Here is a 21851-nt window from a genome sequence, read left to right on the forward strand (position 1 = left end):
ACATGCATTGTTGTTTGTTTGCTTTGAATAATTTTGTCCTCTCCACACTCCATAGGTAAGGTATACTCTATGTAGTTAGTCCAACCTTTCTTCATGCTTCAGTCTCAATTCATCGCCTATGCTGTATTCTGCTGGATCTAGACACCTACCGGACGTTCATGTGTTTATGATCTGCTATGATCTGTTCATCTGTTATGATCTGCACAGGTTATTTGGAATAAAGCTTTCTAAAATCTGCAAGATGTCATTTGGATTATGTCACAATCTGCCAAGCTACTAGACTGCAAAATAAAGTGGTTGTGAACCCTAGACCTGTGCGGTTCGTTTCGTTCCATATTGAAATTTAGAGGAATTTTTGTTTTTTTTTGGAATGTATCCAAATTACAATAGTACCAAATTTAAACGAATCCAAAATAATGTAAAAAAAATTGTACAAAATTCAAATTCAAATAGTTTTCAAATAGTTTTCGAATTCAAATAGTTATCCATTTTCCAAAGAGATTAAAATAAAATAGAAAACAAAGGAAACGAATAGAAAAGAAAAGAATACAACAGAAGGTAAAATAATAGAATATAATAGAGTAAACAGAACAAAATAGAATAGAAAATAAAAGAACAGAATAGACTAGAATATAATAGAAATGAATAGAATATAACCATCTTCTAAAATTCGAATTTCAAATAGAATCATTTTGAATTTGAATACAATAGAAAAGAATAGAATAGAAAAAAAAGAATAGAATAGATTATAATAGAAAATAATAGAATTTAAAAAAATAGAATAGAATAGGAATATAACCATTACCCAAATTTCAAATAGAATCAATTAGAATTTGCTTAGAATAGAAAAGAATAAATTAGAAAATAATAGAATAGTTGTCAGGAAAAATTTCACCTGCTAGTGGTGCTGTCAGATCTTTGGGCAGCAGTACTGGTGTCCACCAGCGGGAGTCTCCCGGTAGTCTGGAGCCGACATCATCTCCTGCAATCAGGCGTCACCTGAGACTGATTGTGTGTATATATACCCGGCAGATGCTCACACATTTGCCTTGGTATTTTCCTTGAGCCCTGACCTGTAATCTTGAATCCTGAATCCGTACCTTGTGACCTGTATTCTTGAATCCAGTACCTTGTGTCCTGTGTTCCTGAATCCTGCATCCATCCCTGGACCCCTGTCTTGCAGACTTATCCCTTCCTCCTGTTGTCCTCTCCCTGTCCCATCCTGTTCCCTGTTCTATCTGATTGATCTCTCGTGTATGACCCTGGCTTGATTAAGTTTATGATTATATCTTACTCCTGTGTCACCGTGGTTGTTTGCTGGTTTGTTTTATTGTTTATGACTTATCCTTTTAATAAATCTTACTATTATTACTTACATGCGCTTTGGTCTTCCCTATTGCAGTCCACACATTTCTGATCGCACCGGTTTATGATAATAGTATAGAAAAAAAACCCAAAATAGAAAAGAATAGAAAGAATATAACCATCTTCCAAAAATTTGAATTTTGAATAGAATAGAAAATAATAGAATGGGATAGAATAAACAAACAGACAAAGAATAAAAAAAAAAATATAGAATAGAAAGAATTTAACCATTTCCCAAAATTCAAATAGAATCTATTCAAATTTGAATAGAATAGAAAAGAATAGATTAGAATAGGAAGATGGTTATATTCATTCTATTCAATTCTGTTGTTTTTTTCTATACTTTTGTGTTCTATTCTATTGTACTCTATTCTATTCAAATTCAAATTGATTCTATTTGAATTTTGGAAAATTATTATATTATTTCTATTCTATTGTTTTTTTTAATTCTATTCTACTCTATTTCGAATTTCAGAAGATGGTTATAATCTTTCTATTTAATTCTATTCTTTTTTTATATTTTTCTATTCCATTATACTCTATTCTTGTATTTTCTGTTATATTGTTTTCTATTTATTTTTTTCTATTCTATTTCTTTATTTTCTATTCTATTTTGTTCTCTTTTGAAAATTGGAAAATGAAAACTTTTCGAATCAATCCAAATTCGAATTGATCCAGATTCAAATTTGAATCGATTTGAAAACTGATTCCGAAAATAAATTAAACAGATTAAACAAATTTAACTAAACAAATTTATGTAAATAACAAAACAAAATTTTCATTCTGCACTTGTCTAGTAAACCCTCACCCAGCGACGTGAATAGCCTCAAATGATACACAGAGATTTAACAAATCCTCCTACATAAGTTTTACATGTATATCTGCTGTCTTCCCCTTTCTACACTCTTAGGAATGTGCAGATCATATTAAAAATCTTTCTTCCTCTTTCAGCAGTACATAGGGGTGGGTGGGGAGTCTGGACTTATACTGTGTGAGAGCTGATTGGAGGAAAGGGACACCCCTCCACCCCCCTCCACATGGAGTTTACAACCTCTTTAAGCTATCTCACCACAACTGGATCAGTTATATCAATCATCCTTTATGGCTCCAAGAAATCATTTAGCTTAGGTCAAAATCATCTCAAACAAGTGAGACAGAAAGCAGTCTGTGTTCTACAAACCACAAAGAGCTAAGCAACTGATACATTTCTCAGACTGCCAGGTAACTCTTTGACTGTCAACATAATGTTACAGCAAGACATTACATTTTCTCTGGAGGCTGAAAAACAGCAAGAGACAGAATTTTTTCCAGATCAGGAAGTCGGCAGTCAAGATAAATGCTTGGCTAAACCAGCTTGGAGGGTTCACCAGAATTTTTAAGTTGATAAAGAAGAAATGTTAGCTAATGTCAATCAGTTATGTTCTAAAACTGTTGATTACATATCATGCTTTTCTCAACCTTTCCTTGAGGTACTGCAACTACAGGGCGCTCTCAAACAATTCATTGCTACCTATAATGCCCTGTACACACGAGCAGACTTTTTGACCGGACTGGTCTGACAGACCAAATCCGTCGGACAATCCGACCGTGTGTGGACTTCATCTGACTTCCGACGGACCTTTTCGTTCCAAAATCCGACAGACTTTAGATTTGAAACTCCGCCGTACCCAGTTCCTATTGGGAAGCCCATTCGTCTGTATGCTGGTTTGACGGTCCAAATACGACACAAGGGCAGCTATAGCACCTGCCCGCGAGAATGTTTCCAGTGCGATCCTATCGCATTGGGTCTCGGCGACAGGGTGATATGCATCTCGCGCTCGCTGCAATAGGAAAAACACATTTTCCTATTGCAGCGAGCGCGAGAGGGAGGTGACAATGTTCCTTAGGTCTGGTATGGATTTTAAGGGGAACCCCCTACGCCGAAAAAAATGGTGTGGGGACCCCCCAAAATCCATACCAGACCCTTATCGGTGCACGCAGCCCGGCCGGTCAGGAAAGGGGGTGGGGACGAGCGAGCCCCCCCTCCTGAACTGTACCAGGTGGCATGCCCTCAACATGGGGGGTGGGTGCTTTGGGGAAGGGGGGACCCCACCCCAAAGCACCTTGTCCCCATGTTGATGAGGACAAGGGCCTCTTCCTGACAACCCTGGCCGTTGGTTGTCAGGGTCTGCGGGCGGGGCGCTTATCGGAATCTGGGAACCCCCTTTAATAAGGGGGCCCCCAGATCCCGGCCCCCCCGCCCTATGTGAATGAGTATGGGGTACGGAAGAGACCCCCGAAGTCGGAAGAAGACCCCCGGAGCTGCCTAATAAATTACTTTAAAAACCTGTGTAGTGTGTTTTTTTATTGACACTTTGTTTCCCCAGGTGAATGGGTAGGGGTATGATGTACCTCATACTCATTCACATAGGGCAGGGGTCGGGATCTGGGGGCCCCTTATTAAAGGGGGCTCCCGGATTCCGATAAGCCCCCTGCCCATAGACCCCGACAACCAGCGGCCAGGGTTGTCAGGAAGAGGCCCTTGTCCTCATCAACATGGGGACAAGGTGCTTTAGGGTGGGGGGCCGCAGGGCGCCCCCTTCCCCAAAGCATCCACCCCCCATGTTAAGGGCATGCGGCCTGGTACGGTTAAGGAGGGGGCGCTCGCTCGTCCCCACCCCCTTTCCTGATCGGCCGGGCTGCGTGCTCGGATAAGGGTCTGATATGAATTTTGGGGGGACCCCCACGCCGTTTTTTTCGGCGTAGGGAGTTCCCCTTAAAATCTATACCAGACCTGAGGGCCTGGTATGCTCTGTGACGGGGCTTGCAAGGTGTCAATCTCGCCGATGAAAGCGACGAGATTGACTTCCTTTTCTAGTCCTGTCGTACTTCATCATGTTCAAAATGAACGTGTGTGGGCAAGTCCGGAAGTCCGCCGTAACTCCGTCGAAACTCCGTCGGGAAGACCGTTGGACCTAATCTGCCAGCAAGTCCAGTCGTGTGTGCGTGAGTCCGTTCGTTTGGAAAGTCCGCCGAGAGTCCGTCGGCTAGACCATCGGACCAGTCCGGTCGAAAAGTCCGCTCGTGTGTACACGGCATAAGAGTTATCAAAGACTGTGCCTTCTATATACTAACCTATTAAATACTGAAGAGTCACAGGAAGAATTATTGGAATTTGATAAGCTTAGTCTAGAGAGAGACAAACAAAGTCAGAGGTGAGAATCGCACAACTTCATGAATCTAAACCTCATCACTCTGAATCTATGAGACACTCCTCCAGATACACCTAGTCTCTATAATTAGTCTCTACAATCATCTTCCACTCTTCTGGAAGCGAATGCCTGTACCCACTGGGATGCCTACCCGTTACCCCGGGTGGAGGAATACTCCTGGTACTGGGCTAAGCCAAGTATTTCTCCACCCCTGACCTGGTGGTGAAAAGACCACCTTTATCACATCTATAGGACTTTTCAAATTTAGTCTCATGCCCTTTGGGCTGAGTAATGCCCTCAGTTTGTTCCAGCGCTTGATGGGGATGCCTGGGAGATTTCAACTTTGAGACTGTTAGTCTTTCTGGATAATATCATAATTTTCTCCAAAATCTTTGAGGACCATATCCAACACTTGGACGGGGTGATGGTGAGCAACACCAAAAGTAAAAAAGGCAGTAAGTTGGATCCCAAATGGGAAACAGTCTCTTCATTCAATTCCAGTATACAACGTCATCTTGGAGGGTCCCAACAACTTCACCACAACCTGTTGAGACCCTGTGTGCTAAGTGGCAATTGCTCTGCCAAGCCTTCTGGAAATAGAGAGATACAGGACCCTATGGATGTCCCACCAGTACAAGAAGTTCCCAACGAATGGTACCTGTCTCCCTAGAGCCTCCAGATCCTGCGGACTCGGAAGAATGAAACTCAACTACTGTGTCTCTGGGCAGTCCAGAAGCGTCTGCAGGCCCAACTGACTATCTAGATTCTTCTGAGGAGTCAGCCTCGAGGCTGGGTATAGAGAGTGTGGTTGATCATGACAACCCTCATCTACACAAGGCTCTGGAGCCACCAACAGAAGATGGAAAAAGTAACTCCACAGAGGACACTGAAGTCCACCGCCCCATGCGGTCTAACCACGGGCAGCTTCCTGCAAAGCATTCTGATTATGATGTTTGAAATGCTGTTGCCATTGCCTTAACCATGTTTATTTCAGTTTCATGTTGTTCTTTACTGTGTTACGATGCTGAGGACAGCATCTGTCAAAGAGGGGGTAGTGTAGGCAGGTGCAGTCTATTTTCACATCTGCCTGTGGAGTTTGCCTGCAGCGGCAATGCAGGTGGAGGAGGAATTCAAGAGGAATTTCACTTCTCGAGAAGCTGTCGGCACCCATTAGACTTCCGACTACTGACACATCACTGTTACATCCTGTGAGTGTTGCCCATCGGGTTGCCTTTTCACCAGGCCTGTTGTGTTTTGCCGAACTTACAAAATATTACTGTTTTTTTTGCACTTAGACTCTGAGTGTTTTCTGCCCACTGCACTAACTGCACCTACCCACATGTCACTGCTTAATTAGGTAGATGTATACCCTGCTTTCCATATACAGAAGCCTGTGACTATAGGACTGCCATTGCCAACCTTGTGATATTTCCATTTGCCTGTCTTCAGTCCTTAACAGTGCACAGATCAGAGTCACTTTACTGTGACTTTTCAGGTTAAAGTAAGTTCAGAGCTATTCAAGTCAGACATGCAGATAGCCAATTTCACAGGGTTCATTCCCCACCCAAATACCTTGTATTCCTAGAATGTGTTGGGTGATTTGCATGTACATGGAGCTTAAAAAATTCTGCTTAAACAGACGTTCGGTGTTTTATTTTTTTATACCTGTAAAAGCACCTCTATGTCAGCCTATGTTATCATGCACAAATACATAAGCATTTACAGGAGTATATGAAGATTAGGGTTAACAGGAGTATTTGAAGAGGAGCATTTACAGGCAGAAAAAAAACACCAAAGGCATGCTTTCAGAGGAGTTTTTGAACAGAAAACATGCACATAAATGTGTCTAAGCCAATGTGCATGAGGGCTAAAAGGTCAGAAAAGATTTTTTCATATCTTGCTGAAATATTTTACCATTGTCATTACTAAAAAAAAATGTTGCTCTTAAATATGCATCTCAATTCTTTAAAAACAATCTGCCAAGTTTCACAGAACTGGTTTCTATTGGTTTGTGTGTAGGCAGGTGCAGTCTATTTTCTCCACTGCAGGCGGCACAGTGCCTGGTCCGGCAACACAAAGTCCCAGCCATTCATAGTTCATAGTTGCCCCAAGCTCAGTGGTGACCGCCATTGTCAATGGACTGGAGGTCCCATGCCTAATCGACACAGAGTTTGAAGTCACAGTCATGAGGTATGACTTCTATGTCCATCGGTTTGGGAAGTGAGACCAGCTTGACCCCTTCTGGCTATCCCTTAAAGCACCCAATAACTTGCCTATCCTGGTGGAAGGTCGGGATGGGCGAACAGTTCGGCCTGAGCATGAGTTTGGGCCGAACAGTGGCTGTTTGCCCGTTCAACGAACACCCAAATTATTGGGGTGTTTGACCATTTGTTCGGCCCGCCAAATGACCACAATTCACTGCGCCGCCGCATAATGCATTGGAATCTCTGATTGGCTGAACAATGAAAGCTTTGCCAAATCAGGGCACAGAGCACTGTCAGAGACATGATTGAACGCTGTCATGATGACTCTATCCAATCATGGCTCATTGCTCTTAGTCCCGCCCCACACTATAAAGGTATTCTTTCAACAGCAGCCATTTGTGGTGTGGAGAGAGATAGAACAGGGCTCTGTTCAGTGCTACTAGAGAGTTAGTGTGCTATAGTGTGCTACTGTGATTCTATTGTCAGTGTAGAATATCAGTTTAGTGTGAATCTGGTGATATGTCAGTCAGTGTGAGTGTAGTGAGTGACCATTCATTTTTACATTAGTGTCAGTTTATTTTGTCAGGGCAGATTTACTGCAGTATAGTTCTGTGCGTTAATGCACGTTTAGCGCAGTATATTTCTGTGCGTTATGTGCCATTTAACACAGTAGATTTCAGTGCGTTACTGCAAGTTTAACGGCGTATATTTCAGTGTGTTACGTGCCGTTTACCGCAGCATATTTCAGTGCATTATTGCAAGTGTAACGCAGCAAATTTCAGTGCGTTGCATGCCGTTTAACACAGTATATTTCAGTGCGTTACTGCAAGTTTAACACCGTATATTTCAGTGCGTTACGTGCCATTTAAGGCAGTATATTTCTGTGCGTTAGTGGACATTTAACGCTGTATATTTCAGTGCATCATTGCAAGTTTAACACTGTATATTTCAGTGCGTTACGTACCGTTTAACACAGTGTAATTTAGTATGTTACTGCAAGTTTAATACTGTATATTTCAGTGCATTACATGCCAATTAACACAGTATATTTCAGTGCGTTATGTGCCGTTTAACACAATATATTTTAGTGTGTTACTGCAAGTTTAACGCCGTGTATTACAGTGCATTAGTGCACGTTTAACGCAGTATATTTCTGTGCGTTACTGCACATTTGATGCAGTATATTGCAGTGTCAGTACAGTTTTCCTGCAGTATATTATAGTGTATCAGTGGAGTGTGTCTGTTTAGTGAGTACTCAAGTTACACCAAACACCACTTTCCATTGATTAAAGTGCATCCACATACACATTTCCACATCTTTATTACATTTTGTTTATAAGCATCTCCCCATCATGTCTGGGAGGAAAACAAGAAGAGGCAGATTTTCCCATGGCACTGTGAGGGGGCAGCAGCATATGTGTCCACAGACAAAGTTGGGCATGGTTAGTCCTCAGGCAGGGCATCATTTTCTCTGTTTAGAGATGTTGCCGTGCTATCCAGCCACAGCATGCAGAGGAGGTGGTGGACTGGCTTACTAAACCATCCTCATCCTTCATCACCCAAGCAGAAACTAGTGTGCAGTCCATTGCAGCTGCCAGAGTGGCTAAACCTGCCTCCTTGTCCACAGCTATACCTGCCATAGCCCCAGCATCAGGCATGGATAATTCACCTGAGTTGAACACAGCGTCAGCCACTTGCTCCTTGACAACGCATAGCCATTACTTGATTCAGATGTTGGCTCTGAGGTTGAGGAAGGCAGGAACATGAGCCTACAGAGAGGGGAGAACACTGGTACACAAATTGGCAGTCATGTTCCCCCAGACGCAGCATATTGCCAAGTTGTCTTCAGTGGTAATGAGGATGGAGGAGATGACGAGGTCACTGACGTGACTTGGGTGCTGGATAGAGCAGAGGAGGAAAGTGAGGTTGAGGCACAACCCCAACGAGGCAGCCATCGTGGAAGAGTAGAGAGCAGCCACCCTATTCCATCACATTGTGGAGCTGTTGTCTCCAGGCACACTTCCCACAGCTCAGCTGTCTGGGCCTTTTTTAGCACATGTGCATGTGCAATTTGCAAACTTTGTCTCAAGCACATCAAGCAAAAACACCAGCCATTTGGGTACCATATGCTTGACAAGGTATTTAACCTCCCACCACTCAGCCCATTGGCAAGAGCACCTGAAAGCCACACAAAAGGGTCACAATTCTGTTCCTCCTCTTTACCCACCTCAGTCTGCCCCCACTATACCTCATGACCTCTCAGCAGCCTCCACTGACAGGGATGATGGTATAGCGCAGGGTGTCCCAGGTCCTTGCAGCACATCTACCAGTAGCACACCACCAGCTGTAGACTATAGCCGTCAAATTTCTCTGCCCCATCTGCTGCAGTTAAAAAAAAATACAGTAACTGCCATCCACATGCCCAGCGTCTAAATACAAGCTTGTCAAAACTGCTGGCTCTACAACTTCTGCCTTTCCATCTGATGGATTCTGCCCCCTTCTATGAAGTTGCAGAATGTGCTGTCCCACAATGGCAGGTTCCCAGTCGCTATTTCTTTTCACATAAGGGCATTCCAGCTCTGTACCATCATGTGGAAGGCAATGTTGTTGCATCATTGGGCAAGGCAGACAGCTCCAAATTCCACGCTGACACATGGTCCAGCAAGCATGGTCAGGGATGCTATATTTCGTTCACAGCACACTGGGTAACTCTGCTTACAACTCGGAAGGATGCAGGACAGGGCACAGTGCTTCAGGCAGCTATGGCCTTGCTGGAACAATACAAGTTACTGCTGGAACAGCTGGACATTAATTTCCAGGACTACCCCTACCACAGTAAAGGCTGCTACATCAACTGCTAGAGAAGAACCTTTTGGTCTTTGCTGCCAGCCCAAAGGACTATGGGTACACAGAAGCCTTTGACCACCCAATACATATGGGGGATGTTCCATCAATCCGCTACTACAACAGTCCACCAATTGCCGTACTGCAACATTCCCCCACCCCTGTGCTAGGAGGTCAAGGACTTGCTTCACAGCATGGTACAAGCGGGGTAGATATGCAATTTTATATTTCCCCCACCCCCATTATGATGCCTTGGTTCAAACAGACAATACAGAAGCCTACACACAGTTACAAGACATGGAGGGGAAAGGTGGGACTTTAAATGAGGCACATATGCGGTGTGCCTCCATCCCTATAGTATATGATAAACAAAGGGAAAGTGGGACTTTAAATGAGATGGATGACTTTGTGGAAGCAAGTTTGAATAAATGCAAATTTTTATTAGTAAACACATTGAATGCGATAAGATAGGGCAATGGTTAAAAGCCACGTGTACAATAAATATGTCAATACGTATCAAATCCACCCACACAGAACATACAGGTGCGGCATGGATGAAGATTTACAAGAGTATAGTAATTCAAAACAATTCATTGTTACATTGCATGGAATAGGCTCATATAAGTACATATCACACAAAAAACAGCACTAGCAACAAGAATGTGAATATAAAAAAGAAAAGTTCTTATATAAAATATAGGACCATAGTTGATATATAAAAATGTCAAAATTAATAATCTGCTGCAGACCAGGGTTGATATGTCCATTACAGACATAAATCAGCATCACGTGTGTCCGACGCGTTTCGTGTAGAGACACTCTTCAGGGGCGGATGCTCAGGTATGTCTGCAGAGTATAAAATTGATAAATCATATTAGTCTATTTATTATAGGTAATATAAAGGAAGGGCAGATTTGCCCATCCTAAATACTCACAAAAAGTCCAATGCGGTGGGGTGCTGCGATCATGCAATCAGTGTCCCCAAGGTAATCTCCCCCGGGAGCTGAGGTACTCATTGGCCATGTGCAACAAGGCGCCCATGACGGAACCTCCCGATGGTCCATGACACAAAAGCTGGTGCGTGGGTGAAAAACCAGGGTAACCCAAAATGGTAACCTGGGGTGATCTGAAAAAAGTGTACATGGGAATGTGTAAATGAGTGAACAAAAAATTAATAAAAAATGTGAAACAGAATAAAATGTGAATTAAGTGAACAGTGTGATGGTGAGCTGACATGACAAAGAAAGAATGTAGGAGTGTAAGGTGGTGAGAAAGGAGAAAAGATGGGGCAAAGGGTGAAAAAACATACAAAATGCAAAGAAACCAAAGGTGGCGTGAAAGAGTGTGTGTGGACCCAGTGAAAGACTTACGTGGAGACAAGGCTTGTACCTGAAGTGATGTGCTGAGCTGCAATGGAATGACTGGAAAGTGTAGCAGCAAAAGTTGTGTCAGTCGAGGCCGTTTATAGGAGCCCCACATGTGCACGCCGGCCAGTACCAGCGTCACGCTGGCGTGGCATAGGCTGGGAGGGGCTCCAGTGGAGGCGGTAATCCCCGCCCTCCGCAGAAGCCTGATTCCCCGCCAGAGCGGCTCAGGTGAAAATCATATGCGCTACGTGCTGATGTCAAACATGACATCACACGCAGAGCAGGAAGAGGGAAGAGGGGGAGGGGGGCACGTAGGAAACATCGCAGCTCTCGGGTATAGACCAGAAAGGGGGACCCCGAGTAGCTGGGGTCGCAGGACATCGACACTGGAGTGGCGCAATGGTGCTGTGTGATGGCAGGGATACCACATTACTGTACCCCAAAATGCAAGAACCCGGGTAAGGTGACATTGCCACCCAGGATCTGCAAGCCTCTCACTTGGGCGGCAGGGGAACACTGCCTACCCAGTCACCCCATCTCCATCCCTAATTGGTTACAAGACATGGAGGGGAAAGGTGGGACTTTAAATGAGGCACATATGCGGTGTGCCTCCATCCCTATAGTATATGATAAACATGTAGGAGTATAAGGTGGTGAGAAAGGAGAAAAGATGGGGCAAAAGGGTGAAAAAACATACAAAATGCAAAGAAACCAAAGGTGGCGTGAAAGAGTGTGTGTGGACCTAGTGAAAGACTTACGTGGAGACAAGGCTTGTACCTGAAGTGATGTGCTGAGCTGCAATGGAATGACTGGAAAGTGTAGCAGCAACAGTTGTGTCAGGGGAGGCCGTTTATAAGAGCCCCACACGTGCACGCCGGCCAGTACCAGCGTCACGCTGGCGTGGCATAGGCTGGGAGGGGCTCCAGTGGAGGCGGTAATCCCCGCCCCCCACAGAAGCCTGACTCCCCGCCAGAGCGGCTCAGGTGAAAATCACATGCGCTACGTGCTGATGTCAAACATTACATCACACGCAGAGCAGGATGCGTGGCGCCGATGCTCTGTAGGCACCCACCCACTACCCCGCAGTGGGGGGAAGAGGGGGAGGGGGGGCACGTAGAAAGCATTGCAGCTCTCAGGTATAGACCAAAAAGGGGGACCCCGAGTAGCTGGGATCGCAGAACATCGACACTGGAGTGGCGCAATGGTGCTGTGTGATGGCAGGGATACCACATTACTGTACCCCAAAATGCAAGAACCCGGGTAAGGTGACATTGCCACCCAGGATCTGCAAGCCTCTCACTTGGGTGGCAGGGGAACACTGCCTACCCAGTCACCCCATCTCCATCCCTAATTGGTTACAAGACATGGAGGGGAAAGGTGGGACTTTAAATGAAGAGTGTCTCTACACAAAACGCATCGGACACACGTGATGCTGATTTATGTCTGTAATGGACATATCAACCCTGGTCTGCAGCAGATTATTAATTTTGACATTTTTATATATCTACTATGGTCCTATATTTTCTTTTTTATATTCACATTCTTGTTGCTAGTGCTGTTTTTTGTGTGATATGTACTTATATGAGCCTATTCCATGCAATGTAACAATGAATTGTTTTAAATTACTATACTCTTGTAAATCTTCATCCATGCCGCACCTGTATGTTCTGTGTGGGTGGATTTGATACTTATTGACATATTTATTGTACACGTGGCTTTTAACCATTGCCCTATCTTATCGCATTCAATGTGTTTACTAATAAAAATTTACATTTATTCAAACTTGCTTCCACAAAGTCATCCATCTCATTTAAAGTCCCACTTTCCCTTTGTTTATCATATACTATAGGGATGGAGGCACACCGCATATGTGCCTCATTTAACGTCCCACCTTTCCCCTCCATGTCTTGTAACCAATTAGGGATGGAGATGGGGTGACTGGGTAGGCAGTGTTCCCCTGCCGCCCAAGTGAGAGGCTTGCAGATCCTGGGTGGCAATGTCACCTTACCCGGGTTCTTGCATTTTGGGGTACAGTAATGTGGTATCCCTGCCATCACACAGCACCATTGCGCCACTCCAGTGTCGATGTTCTGCGACCCCAGCTACTCGGGGTCCCCCTTTCTGGTCTATACCCGGGAGCAGCAATGCTTTCTACGTGCCCCCCCTCCCCCTCTTCCCCCCGCCCAGTATGGGCAGGGAGTTGCGCGGGGTAGTGGGTGGGTGCCTACAGAGCATCGGCGCCACGCATTCTGCTTTGCGTGTGATGTCATGTTTGACATCAGCACGTAGCGCATATGATTTTCACCTGAGCCGCTCTGGCGGGGAATCAGGCTTCTGCGGAGGGCGGGGATTACCGCCTCCACTGGAGCCCCTCCCAGCCTATGCCACGCCAGCGTGACGCTGGTACTGGCCGGCGTGCACGTGTGGGGCTCCTATAAACGGCCTCCCCTGACACAACTGTTGCTGCTACACTTTCCAGTCATTCCATTGCAGCTCAGCACATCACTTCAGGTACAAGCCTTGTCTCCACGTAAGTCTTTCACTAGGTCCACACACACTCTTTCACGCCACCTTTGGTTTCTTTGCATTTTGTATGTTTTTTCACCCTTTGCCCCATCTTTTCTCCTTTCTCACCACCTTACACTCCTACATTCTTTCTTTGTCATGTCAGCTCACCATCACACTGTTCACTTAACTCACATTTTATTCTGTTTCACATTTTTTATTCATTTTTTGTTCACTCATTTACACATTCCCATGTACACTTTTTTCAGATCACCCCAGGTTACCATTTTGGGTTACCCTGGTTTTTCACCCACGCACCAGCTTTTGTGTCATGGACCATCGGGAGGTTCCGTCATGGGCGCCTTGTTGCACATGGCCAATGAGTACCTCAGCTCCCGGGGGAGACTACTTTGGGGACCCTGATTGCATGATCGCAGCACCCCACCGCATTGGACTTTTTGTGAGTATTTAGGATGGGCAAATCTGCCCTTCCTTTATATTACCTATAATAAATAGACTAATATGATTTATCAATTTTATACTCTGCAGACATACCAGAGCATCCGCCCCTGAAGAGTGTCTCTACATGAAACGCGTCGGGCACACGTGATGCTGATTTATGTCTGTAATGGACATATCAACCCTGGTCTGCAGCAGATTATTAATTTTGACAATTTTATATATCTACTATGGTCCTATATTTTATATAAGAACTTTTCTTTTTTATATTCACATTCTTGTTGCTAGTGCTGTTTTTTTATGTGATATGTACTTATATGAGCCTATTCCATGCAATGTAACAATGAATTGTTTTGAATTACTATACTTTTGTAAATCTTCATCCATGCCGCACCTGTATGTTCTGTGTGGGTGGATTTGATACGTATTGACATATTTATTGTACACGTGGCTTTTAACCATTGCCCTATCTTATCGCATTCAATGTGTTTACTAATAAAAATTTGCATTTATTCAAACTTGCTTCCACAAAGTCATCCATCTCATTTAAAGTCCCACTTTCCCTTTGTTTATCACAGAAGCCTACACACAGTTATTGAATACATTTCTTCTCAGATTTACGCTGCTATTTAGGAGAAGGTGGGAAGAGAAACTGAGCCCTATAAGAGATGGGGGAAAGTGGCCCAACGCTGATGTGAGTGGGCGTGAGTAACTCACCTGGAGCTCCTTCATCCTGATAATTGACCAGTGTGCTCATGGTGGGTTATCCGGTGACCGAGCGAACGGTGCTGGCAGTACAGAGCAGTGTGGAGCGGTGGTTCAGGAGCTGGCGGCTGGGAGTTTTGTGGCAGCAGTGAGTGGCGTCTGTCTTGCCTGGTCTGCGTGTGCTGCTGGGTTCTCGTCTCTGTTTGGCCTTTCTCGGCTACAGTTGGGAATCATCAGCCACCATTGATTTCTTCCTGATCCTGCATGATTGTCCCGGCTCTGGGAAAAACACGCTGAACTTTGACAGGTGCCTGCTAAAGTGTCTCAGTATTCTTGACTGGACCAGTCTGCTGGTGGAAGCTTACTGATTCCTAGTACTGCTGGTGGAACTCCGGTGGAACTCCTGTGACCCATTGGACCCCATAGGACCCCGCCTGGTCACCCCTATATTACAACTGTCACTGGCACCGATAAGTAAACTTTTGTTAAAAAATTTTCTTTTTTTTTTAAACACTGTACTGTGTGATAAAGGAGGGAGAGGAACTACTGCTTGGTGCCGGGAGAGTGGAGAGAGGAGAGCAGAGAGAAGGGAGAGGAAAATCTGGACCCTAAAGGAAGGGAAACTTTAACCCCATTCTTCTTAAGCTGAAAATGATGACGAGAAAAAGGGGAACATATCAGCGACACGGGATGTAACGAGTGGCTAAGGAAAAAAGTAAGGAAACGGCAGCTAAACTGGAGAAATTTGCCCATAATCCATCTTAAAATACTGTGAAGGGACATCAACTAAAATTACCCTCATCACCCTTTAACCCTGAAAGGATCAAGTCCACATGGTCGACCTACTAAAACAGTGTCAGCACCCTGCACTCCAACCATGGTGGGCCCATATGATCTCTCTACCCTGGAAGTTTCACTGTCAGAGGAACCATCTTTGAGAGAAGTATTGCTGGCGGTTAATGGGTGTAAATTTTCAGAAATGACAGACCAACTGAAGGGTATTAAAGAAGAAATGTCACTTGAGATGCAAAAAGCACACCACAGAATTGGAGGGCAGAGTAAGTGGAGTCGAAGATACAGTAACACCTATGAAGCAGGAGATTGAAGTCTTAAGGGGAACAGTTGAAAGGCAGAATGATAGATTGAAAGATCTAGAAAATCGGCTAATGAGAAACAATATTCGAATAGTGGGTGTACCAGAGAAGAGTGAATGAAACAATATGAGGGACTTCTTGTAAAAATGGATCCCAGAGGTCTTTGGGAAAGAGGAACTCTCCTCTTTGTTTGCAATTGAAAGGACTCATGGAGTCCGCTGTAAAACTTAATGGAGTAAAAATTTCATTATTCCCATATTTCTCTGCAGAGGTACAGAGAAAAAGGGTGAAATCTGTAAATATCAAGAGGCGCCTGGGTGTGATTGTTTTGAGAGTCATAGGTGTTTTAGGCACTGACACATGGTATTTTCTGATGAGGAAATTCTGATATGCATACAGGAAGATTAGGGGGTCACAATCAATGCAACTTTTTTGGGGGGGTCAAAATAGGGGGAAAGGGGGGGGCAGATACAGTTACTTTGGTATGGAAAAGGTACAGTGAAATTTAAATTTGAGTGCACGTTGAGAAAATTGTTTAGTAAAATGAAAGTGATTGTAAAGCTTCAAATATTAAAAAAAAAAAAATAACAATAATGTCATATTTACCTCCACTGTGCAGTTTGCCCCGAACACTGACTTCTGGGGTCCCTCGGCGGCTCTTGCGTCTCCTCCCCGCGTCAGATAACCCCCTAGGAGAAACGCTCTCCCGGGGGGTTACCTTGCGGGCGTGCTCCTGAGTCCAGCATTTGGCGTCCATAGTTGCTGAATGTATGACTCAGCCCCGCCCCCCGGTGCCCATGTCATTGGATTTGATTGACAGCAGCGGGAGCCAATGGCTGAGCTGCTATCAATCTATCCAATTAAGTGCCGAGAACCCCAGGCAGAGGGACAGCGTGTCCTCGCCGCTGGAAATTCCAGGGCTCAGGTAAGTAAAATGGGGGGGCTGGGGGGCTGGTCACTGCCAGGTGTTTTTTTACCTTAATGCATAGGATGCATTAGGGTGAAAAAACAGGAGGGTTTACAACCCCTTTAAGGATATTGGATATACATGCACAGAAGTTATGGGTTAAAAGAATATGGCCCTCACTTACACAGGGTGGTTCACAAACTTAAAGGAACATGAAGTTAATTTTTTTTTTTAGTAAAAGTGAATGGTGGAGTGACAATTTGCTTATGGAATGTGAGAGGATTAGGTGATTTATTAAAAAAAATAGCTCTATTTAAGTTTGCCTCAACTTTTGGAGTATCTGTCCTTTGCCTACAGGGGACACATTTAACAAAAGAAACAGTTTCATGGCTAACATGTAAGGGATTCCCTCATCAATACCATTCAGTGTATACATCATATTCAAGAGGAACGAGTATCCTAATACACAAATCAATGAAGTTCTCTTGTAGGCAAGTAAAGATATATGGTGAGGGAAGATACATAATTGTATATTGTATGCTTGCGGAGATGCTATGTATACTTATGAATGTGTATGTCCCGCCCCCTTTTAAGTTAGAAGTTATTAAACATTTGCTGGAATTTATGGCCAATAAACCAAGGGTACCCATCCTGATAGTGGGAGATTTTAACATGGTGATGAATACTCAGATGGATAAGTTTCCTCCGGGAAAGAGACATGAACAGAATCCATACACGTCATTGTATAGGATATTTAGAGACAGGGCTGAGGGATATTTGGCATTAATGACACCCATCAGCTCAAATGTTTTCATGCCACTCTGGTACATGCTCCTCACTTTCTAGAATAGATATGGCAATAGCGAATGATACCCTTGCTACAATGGTAATGGACATTAAATATGAGGCCTAGAGGATTGTCCGACCACTTCCCTTTAGTTTTGTCAATGAGACTGGGAAAACGGTGGGAGGGGGGAGAATGGAGAGTAAATCCGTTTTGGCTACAGTTGATAAAGAATATATGATAGACACACTTTGGAAATTTTTAGGGAATAATAGAACAACAGTAACACAGGGTATAGATTAGAATATTCTTAAAACTTATTTAAGAGGAATCCTAATTCAGCAAATCTCTAAGAGGAAAAAATCTACTAAGGACTGGGAGAAGAACGCAATGAGGAAAGTGACCGAAATAGAAAAGGCATATGTAGATGACCCATCACTAGATAACCTAGCTGAATGGACTGAAGCACAACAGATATATTATATGTTATCTCTAAAAAAAAGCTGAGAATAAAAGGTTCTTCTTGAAGCAGGCCCATTATGAAGAGGGGGAAAACACAGGACACATGCTTGCCCTTCTGGCAAAGTCGCAAAACACTATTACAACTGCTTCAATGTCCATTAAGACTTGTGCTGGAAGGGTCAAAATGTGTCCATTAGAAATAGTAAATGTATTTAAAGAGTATTATTCAGATCTATATAGGTCTAAAGTAGGAGAGGTAGATGGAGAAATGGGGGGAATTTTTCCAGGGTTAGCTATCCCACACCTCTCAGAGGAAAATAAGGCATCGCTGGAATTGTCCATTACCATTGAGGAATTACAAGAGGTGGTATTGGACTCAGCTAACCATAAAGCACCAGGGCCAGATGGATTGCAAATGAAATCTATAGGGAATATGGGGAGATAATGCTACCAGAGTTATTACAGGTACTAAATGAGGCAATGGAAAAGGAAAAACTACCAGTATCTATGACAGAAGCGAGGATCATAATAATACCAAAAGAAGGGAAAGACCCTCTTCAACCCACATCTTATAGACCAATCTCTCTGCTTTGTGCAAACATTTAACTACTGGGAAAAATTCTAGCCAGTTGATAAAGTAAAATAACCCATACTTTAATCCATCCTGATCAGTGTGGATTTATCCCTGGCCGATCAACATCGTTCAATATAAGGAGACTATTTTTAAATCTACAAATACCAGTAGAGGAGATGGGATCAAGAGTTATATTGTCCCTCGATGCTCTCAAAGCATTTGACAGCGTCGAGTGGCATTATTTATGGGCGTCGCTGTCAGTCTTTAATATCAGTCCTGTCTTTACAAAATGAGTAAAATTTTTATATACTGACCAAAGGGCGAAAGTAAAGATTAATGAAAGGGTTTTGGAATGTTTTTCGCTGTTCTGGGGTGCCCACTGTTGCCCCTGTTTTTTTGCCCTGGCGGTGGAACCTTTGGCCATAGCCATGAGAACAGTGGGAGGTGTAAGAGGTTTGAGGAGAGGGGTGGATGAACAAAAGATTTTGCTATATGCAGATGATATCCTTTTGTTCTTGGGAAATGCGAACCATTCTCTAACTGCAGCGATGGATATTATAAAAAGATTTGGCGTGTTCTCTGGCCTCTCCATCAGCTGGGAGGAATCTGTTCTTCTTCCAGTTCATGAACTGGAACGGGAGCTGCCTGAGAGCACTAGACATTTGCAGGTAGTGGAAAGCTTTAAGTATTTGGGAATAAATATAGCGGTAAAACCCTAAGCCTTAATAAAAGTATTTAAGGGAAAATGTAAGACGTGGAATTGTCTCCCCTTGTCAGTAGTGGGCCGTTGTAGCTTGATTAAAATGGTGTGGCTGCCTCAACTTTTATATATTTTACAGAATTAAACCCATATGTATTTCTGGTGTGTTTTAGGAAATTAGAGGGCATCTTTAGAGATCTGATATGGAGGAAGGGACATGCCAGAATTCACGTGAGAATATTACAGTTGCCTAAAGATAGAGGGGGTTTAGCGATACCGCACCCTCAGAGCTATTTTCTAGTGGCTCAGCTTCAACAGGTAGGGGGGTAGGAGGTCAAGTAATAATACTACTAGCTACAGCTCACAAGCGCTACTGTCCTGTAACCCACATACATCCCTAATTGAAGCACTAGAAGCAAACTCATTGGGAGAGGAGAGTCAATACCTTTCAGCAAAACTGTTGTTGAAGAGTTGGAATACAGCATGGTTAATATTTCAACACTCAGGATTTACAGAATATGCACCTATCTGGGATAATAAAAATCTACCTCAGTTAAAGGGGCTGGAGAACTTTAATAACTGGAAACAGAGGGGAGTGGTAAGACTATTGCAATTATATATAACGGAGTAGCTAAAGACATTTCAGGAGCTAAAAGAGGAATTTGGGTTTTCAAACAAGAATTTTTACCAGTACTTACAGATAAGACACGCATTGATAACACAATTTAAAGAAAGGATATTAGAATGCAGTAGAGCCCCCTTGCTGAGAATGTTGGTAGATGTCATTTCCCAAAAAAGGGTTGACTTCAAAGTTGTACAAAAATATACATCTTAAAGTATTGGAAAAGGACCTTCAGCTCTCTAGCAGGGTAAAATGGGAGGAAGATGTGGGTGAGTTAACAGATGCTCAATGGGATGGTATAGTAACCTCAATAGACTTGTTGTCCCTCTCGGCAGCCCAGAAACTCACACTACTTTATATTATTCATAGAGCATATTACACGCCAAAAAGATTATCTCAGTTTGGGAGATGTCCAGATGCATCCTGCCCCAGGTATAGAACTACAACTGGGCATTTGATCCATATGCTCTGGAGGTATCCCAAACTATGAAGATATTGGAAAGAGGTGTTGAGTAAAATAAATTCAGTATTTGAATTAGATCTAAGGATGTATCCAATATTGTGTATACTGGGACATATGGAGCAAAATGTGGGTTCAGCGTCTACACGAATCGTAGTTCTGAGATGCCTATATCAGGCTAAGAAGGGGATTACTTGGGAGTGGATAAAACCCAGGCCGCCCTCTGTAATTGGCTGAGAATGGTCAATAATACAATAATAAGGGAAATTTTTACTTATATAAGAGCAGACAAAATTAAATTTGAGAAGATATGGAAAGCATGAATTGATACTTCAGGACTGGTACCTGAACTTGAAAACATATAGAAAGTTTGTGATTGTACTATATTAGTTTTAGCAGAGAGATAGGGAGGGGGCACGCAAGATGCTAGAGGAGGAGGTGGGAGGGAAGTGGAAATTATAAGTATGTATTTATGGAAATGGATTTTGTTGTTTTTGTATCAAAAATTTGCATATTGAAAAAACAAAATAAAGATGAATGGAAAGATGACAGGATAAAAAGAATTCTTCAGTCTGCTCAACTGGTGCCTTTATTCCTCTCACTCAAATTACCACAGCTCTTCATTTTCCACAAAGTTTGACACTTCTGTATTTCTTCATAGTATAGGCCTACAAGTTGATTCCTGCTGTAGCAAATGGGTCAAGCGCAGGGGAACCTCATACACCTTCTCTGGTGCTGCCCCAAACTGAGAAGTTATTGGGACAGTGTAATTAAAACTAGTAAATGTCTCCTGGGTGTCAATTTAATCATGGACCCACTCACCTGTACTATGGTTAATTATGACTTTTCCCCCTATGGATGCCTACTTGTCTCTGATGTATTTGCTGCTTGGAAGATGGTAGCATTGAAGTGGGTGTCAAACCTTCTTTCTGTGGAGGACTAGATATCTGAACTAAATAGATGTATCTAATTTGGGAAACATACAATGCAGTGCGCAAATTCAAATCCATATGGTCCTGATGGACAGATTTTATGTGCCCTACTACTGGTTGAAGTGAAATTGTCTGCCCTTTAATTGGCCAGTTATTGTAATGCTCCTTGTTACAGTAACTAGCTATTGTGCTACTTCAAACTCATTGGGGGAAAATGTCTCTGTATTGAGCTGTGCTTTGTTTTCTCTCTCTACCTTGCTGTTCTGTGGACAGCTTATCTCTGTAAACTTCACAAAACCTTTCTCAAAATAAATCTGATTTAAAAGATAGGCAATTGTGTAGGTACAGAAGAGAAGATCACCTGAATGGCAATTGGGACAAGCTGATCCTGAGGGTTTTTCCACAGTAGACACATAGGAGCCGCAATGTATTGTTGCTTTCCATTAATTGTGTTTGTAGGAATGTTTTCAAGAATTTTATAGTCTGCCAGGAAAATGTGTCCATTCTGCAATACAATATCTATTGTAATTAGCAAATTCTTAGCACAAAACTGCAATGTATTACTATAGAACTATAGGCAAAACATTTTTTTGTTTCATTTTGGATCGAGTAAGGGAAGGTTGTAACTCCTATTTGTTTCATTTTTTGCCATCTGTACCCCATCGGGGAGATTTAC

The 21851-nt window shown here is 43.2% G+C and overlaps 1 protein-coding gene across 6 annotated transcripts in view; it reads right to left on the reverse strand.

Moving 5' to 3' along the window:
* LOC141127244 (hydroperoxide isomerase ALOXE3-like) overlaps positions 1-21851 on the reverse strand; it is a 226972-nt gene that overhangs the window by 117753 nt on the left and 87368 nt on the right. For all 6 annotated transcript variants that reach the window (XM_073613510.1, XM_073613515.1, XM_073613512.1 and 3 more), the window contains one exon: positions 21537-21680. In XM_073613510.1, coding sequence (XP_073469611.1) covers positions 21537-21680 — 144 coding nt within the window. The remainder of the gene's footprint in view (positions 1-21536; positions 21681-21851) is intronic.

Source organism: Aquarana catesbeiana, linkage group LG02 (assembly GCF_042186555.1).
Source record: "Aquarana catesbeiana isolate 2022-GZ linkage group LG02, ASM4218655v1, whole genome shotgun sequence".
Classification (NCBI taxonomy): domain Eukaryota; kingdom Metazoa; phylum Chordata; class Amphibia; order Anura; family Ranidae; genus Aquarana; species Aquarana catesbeiana.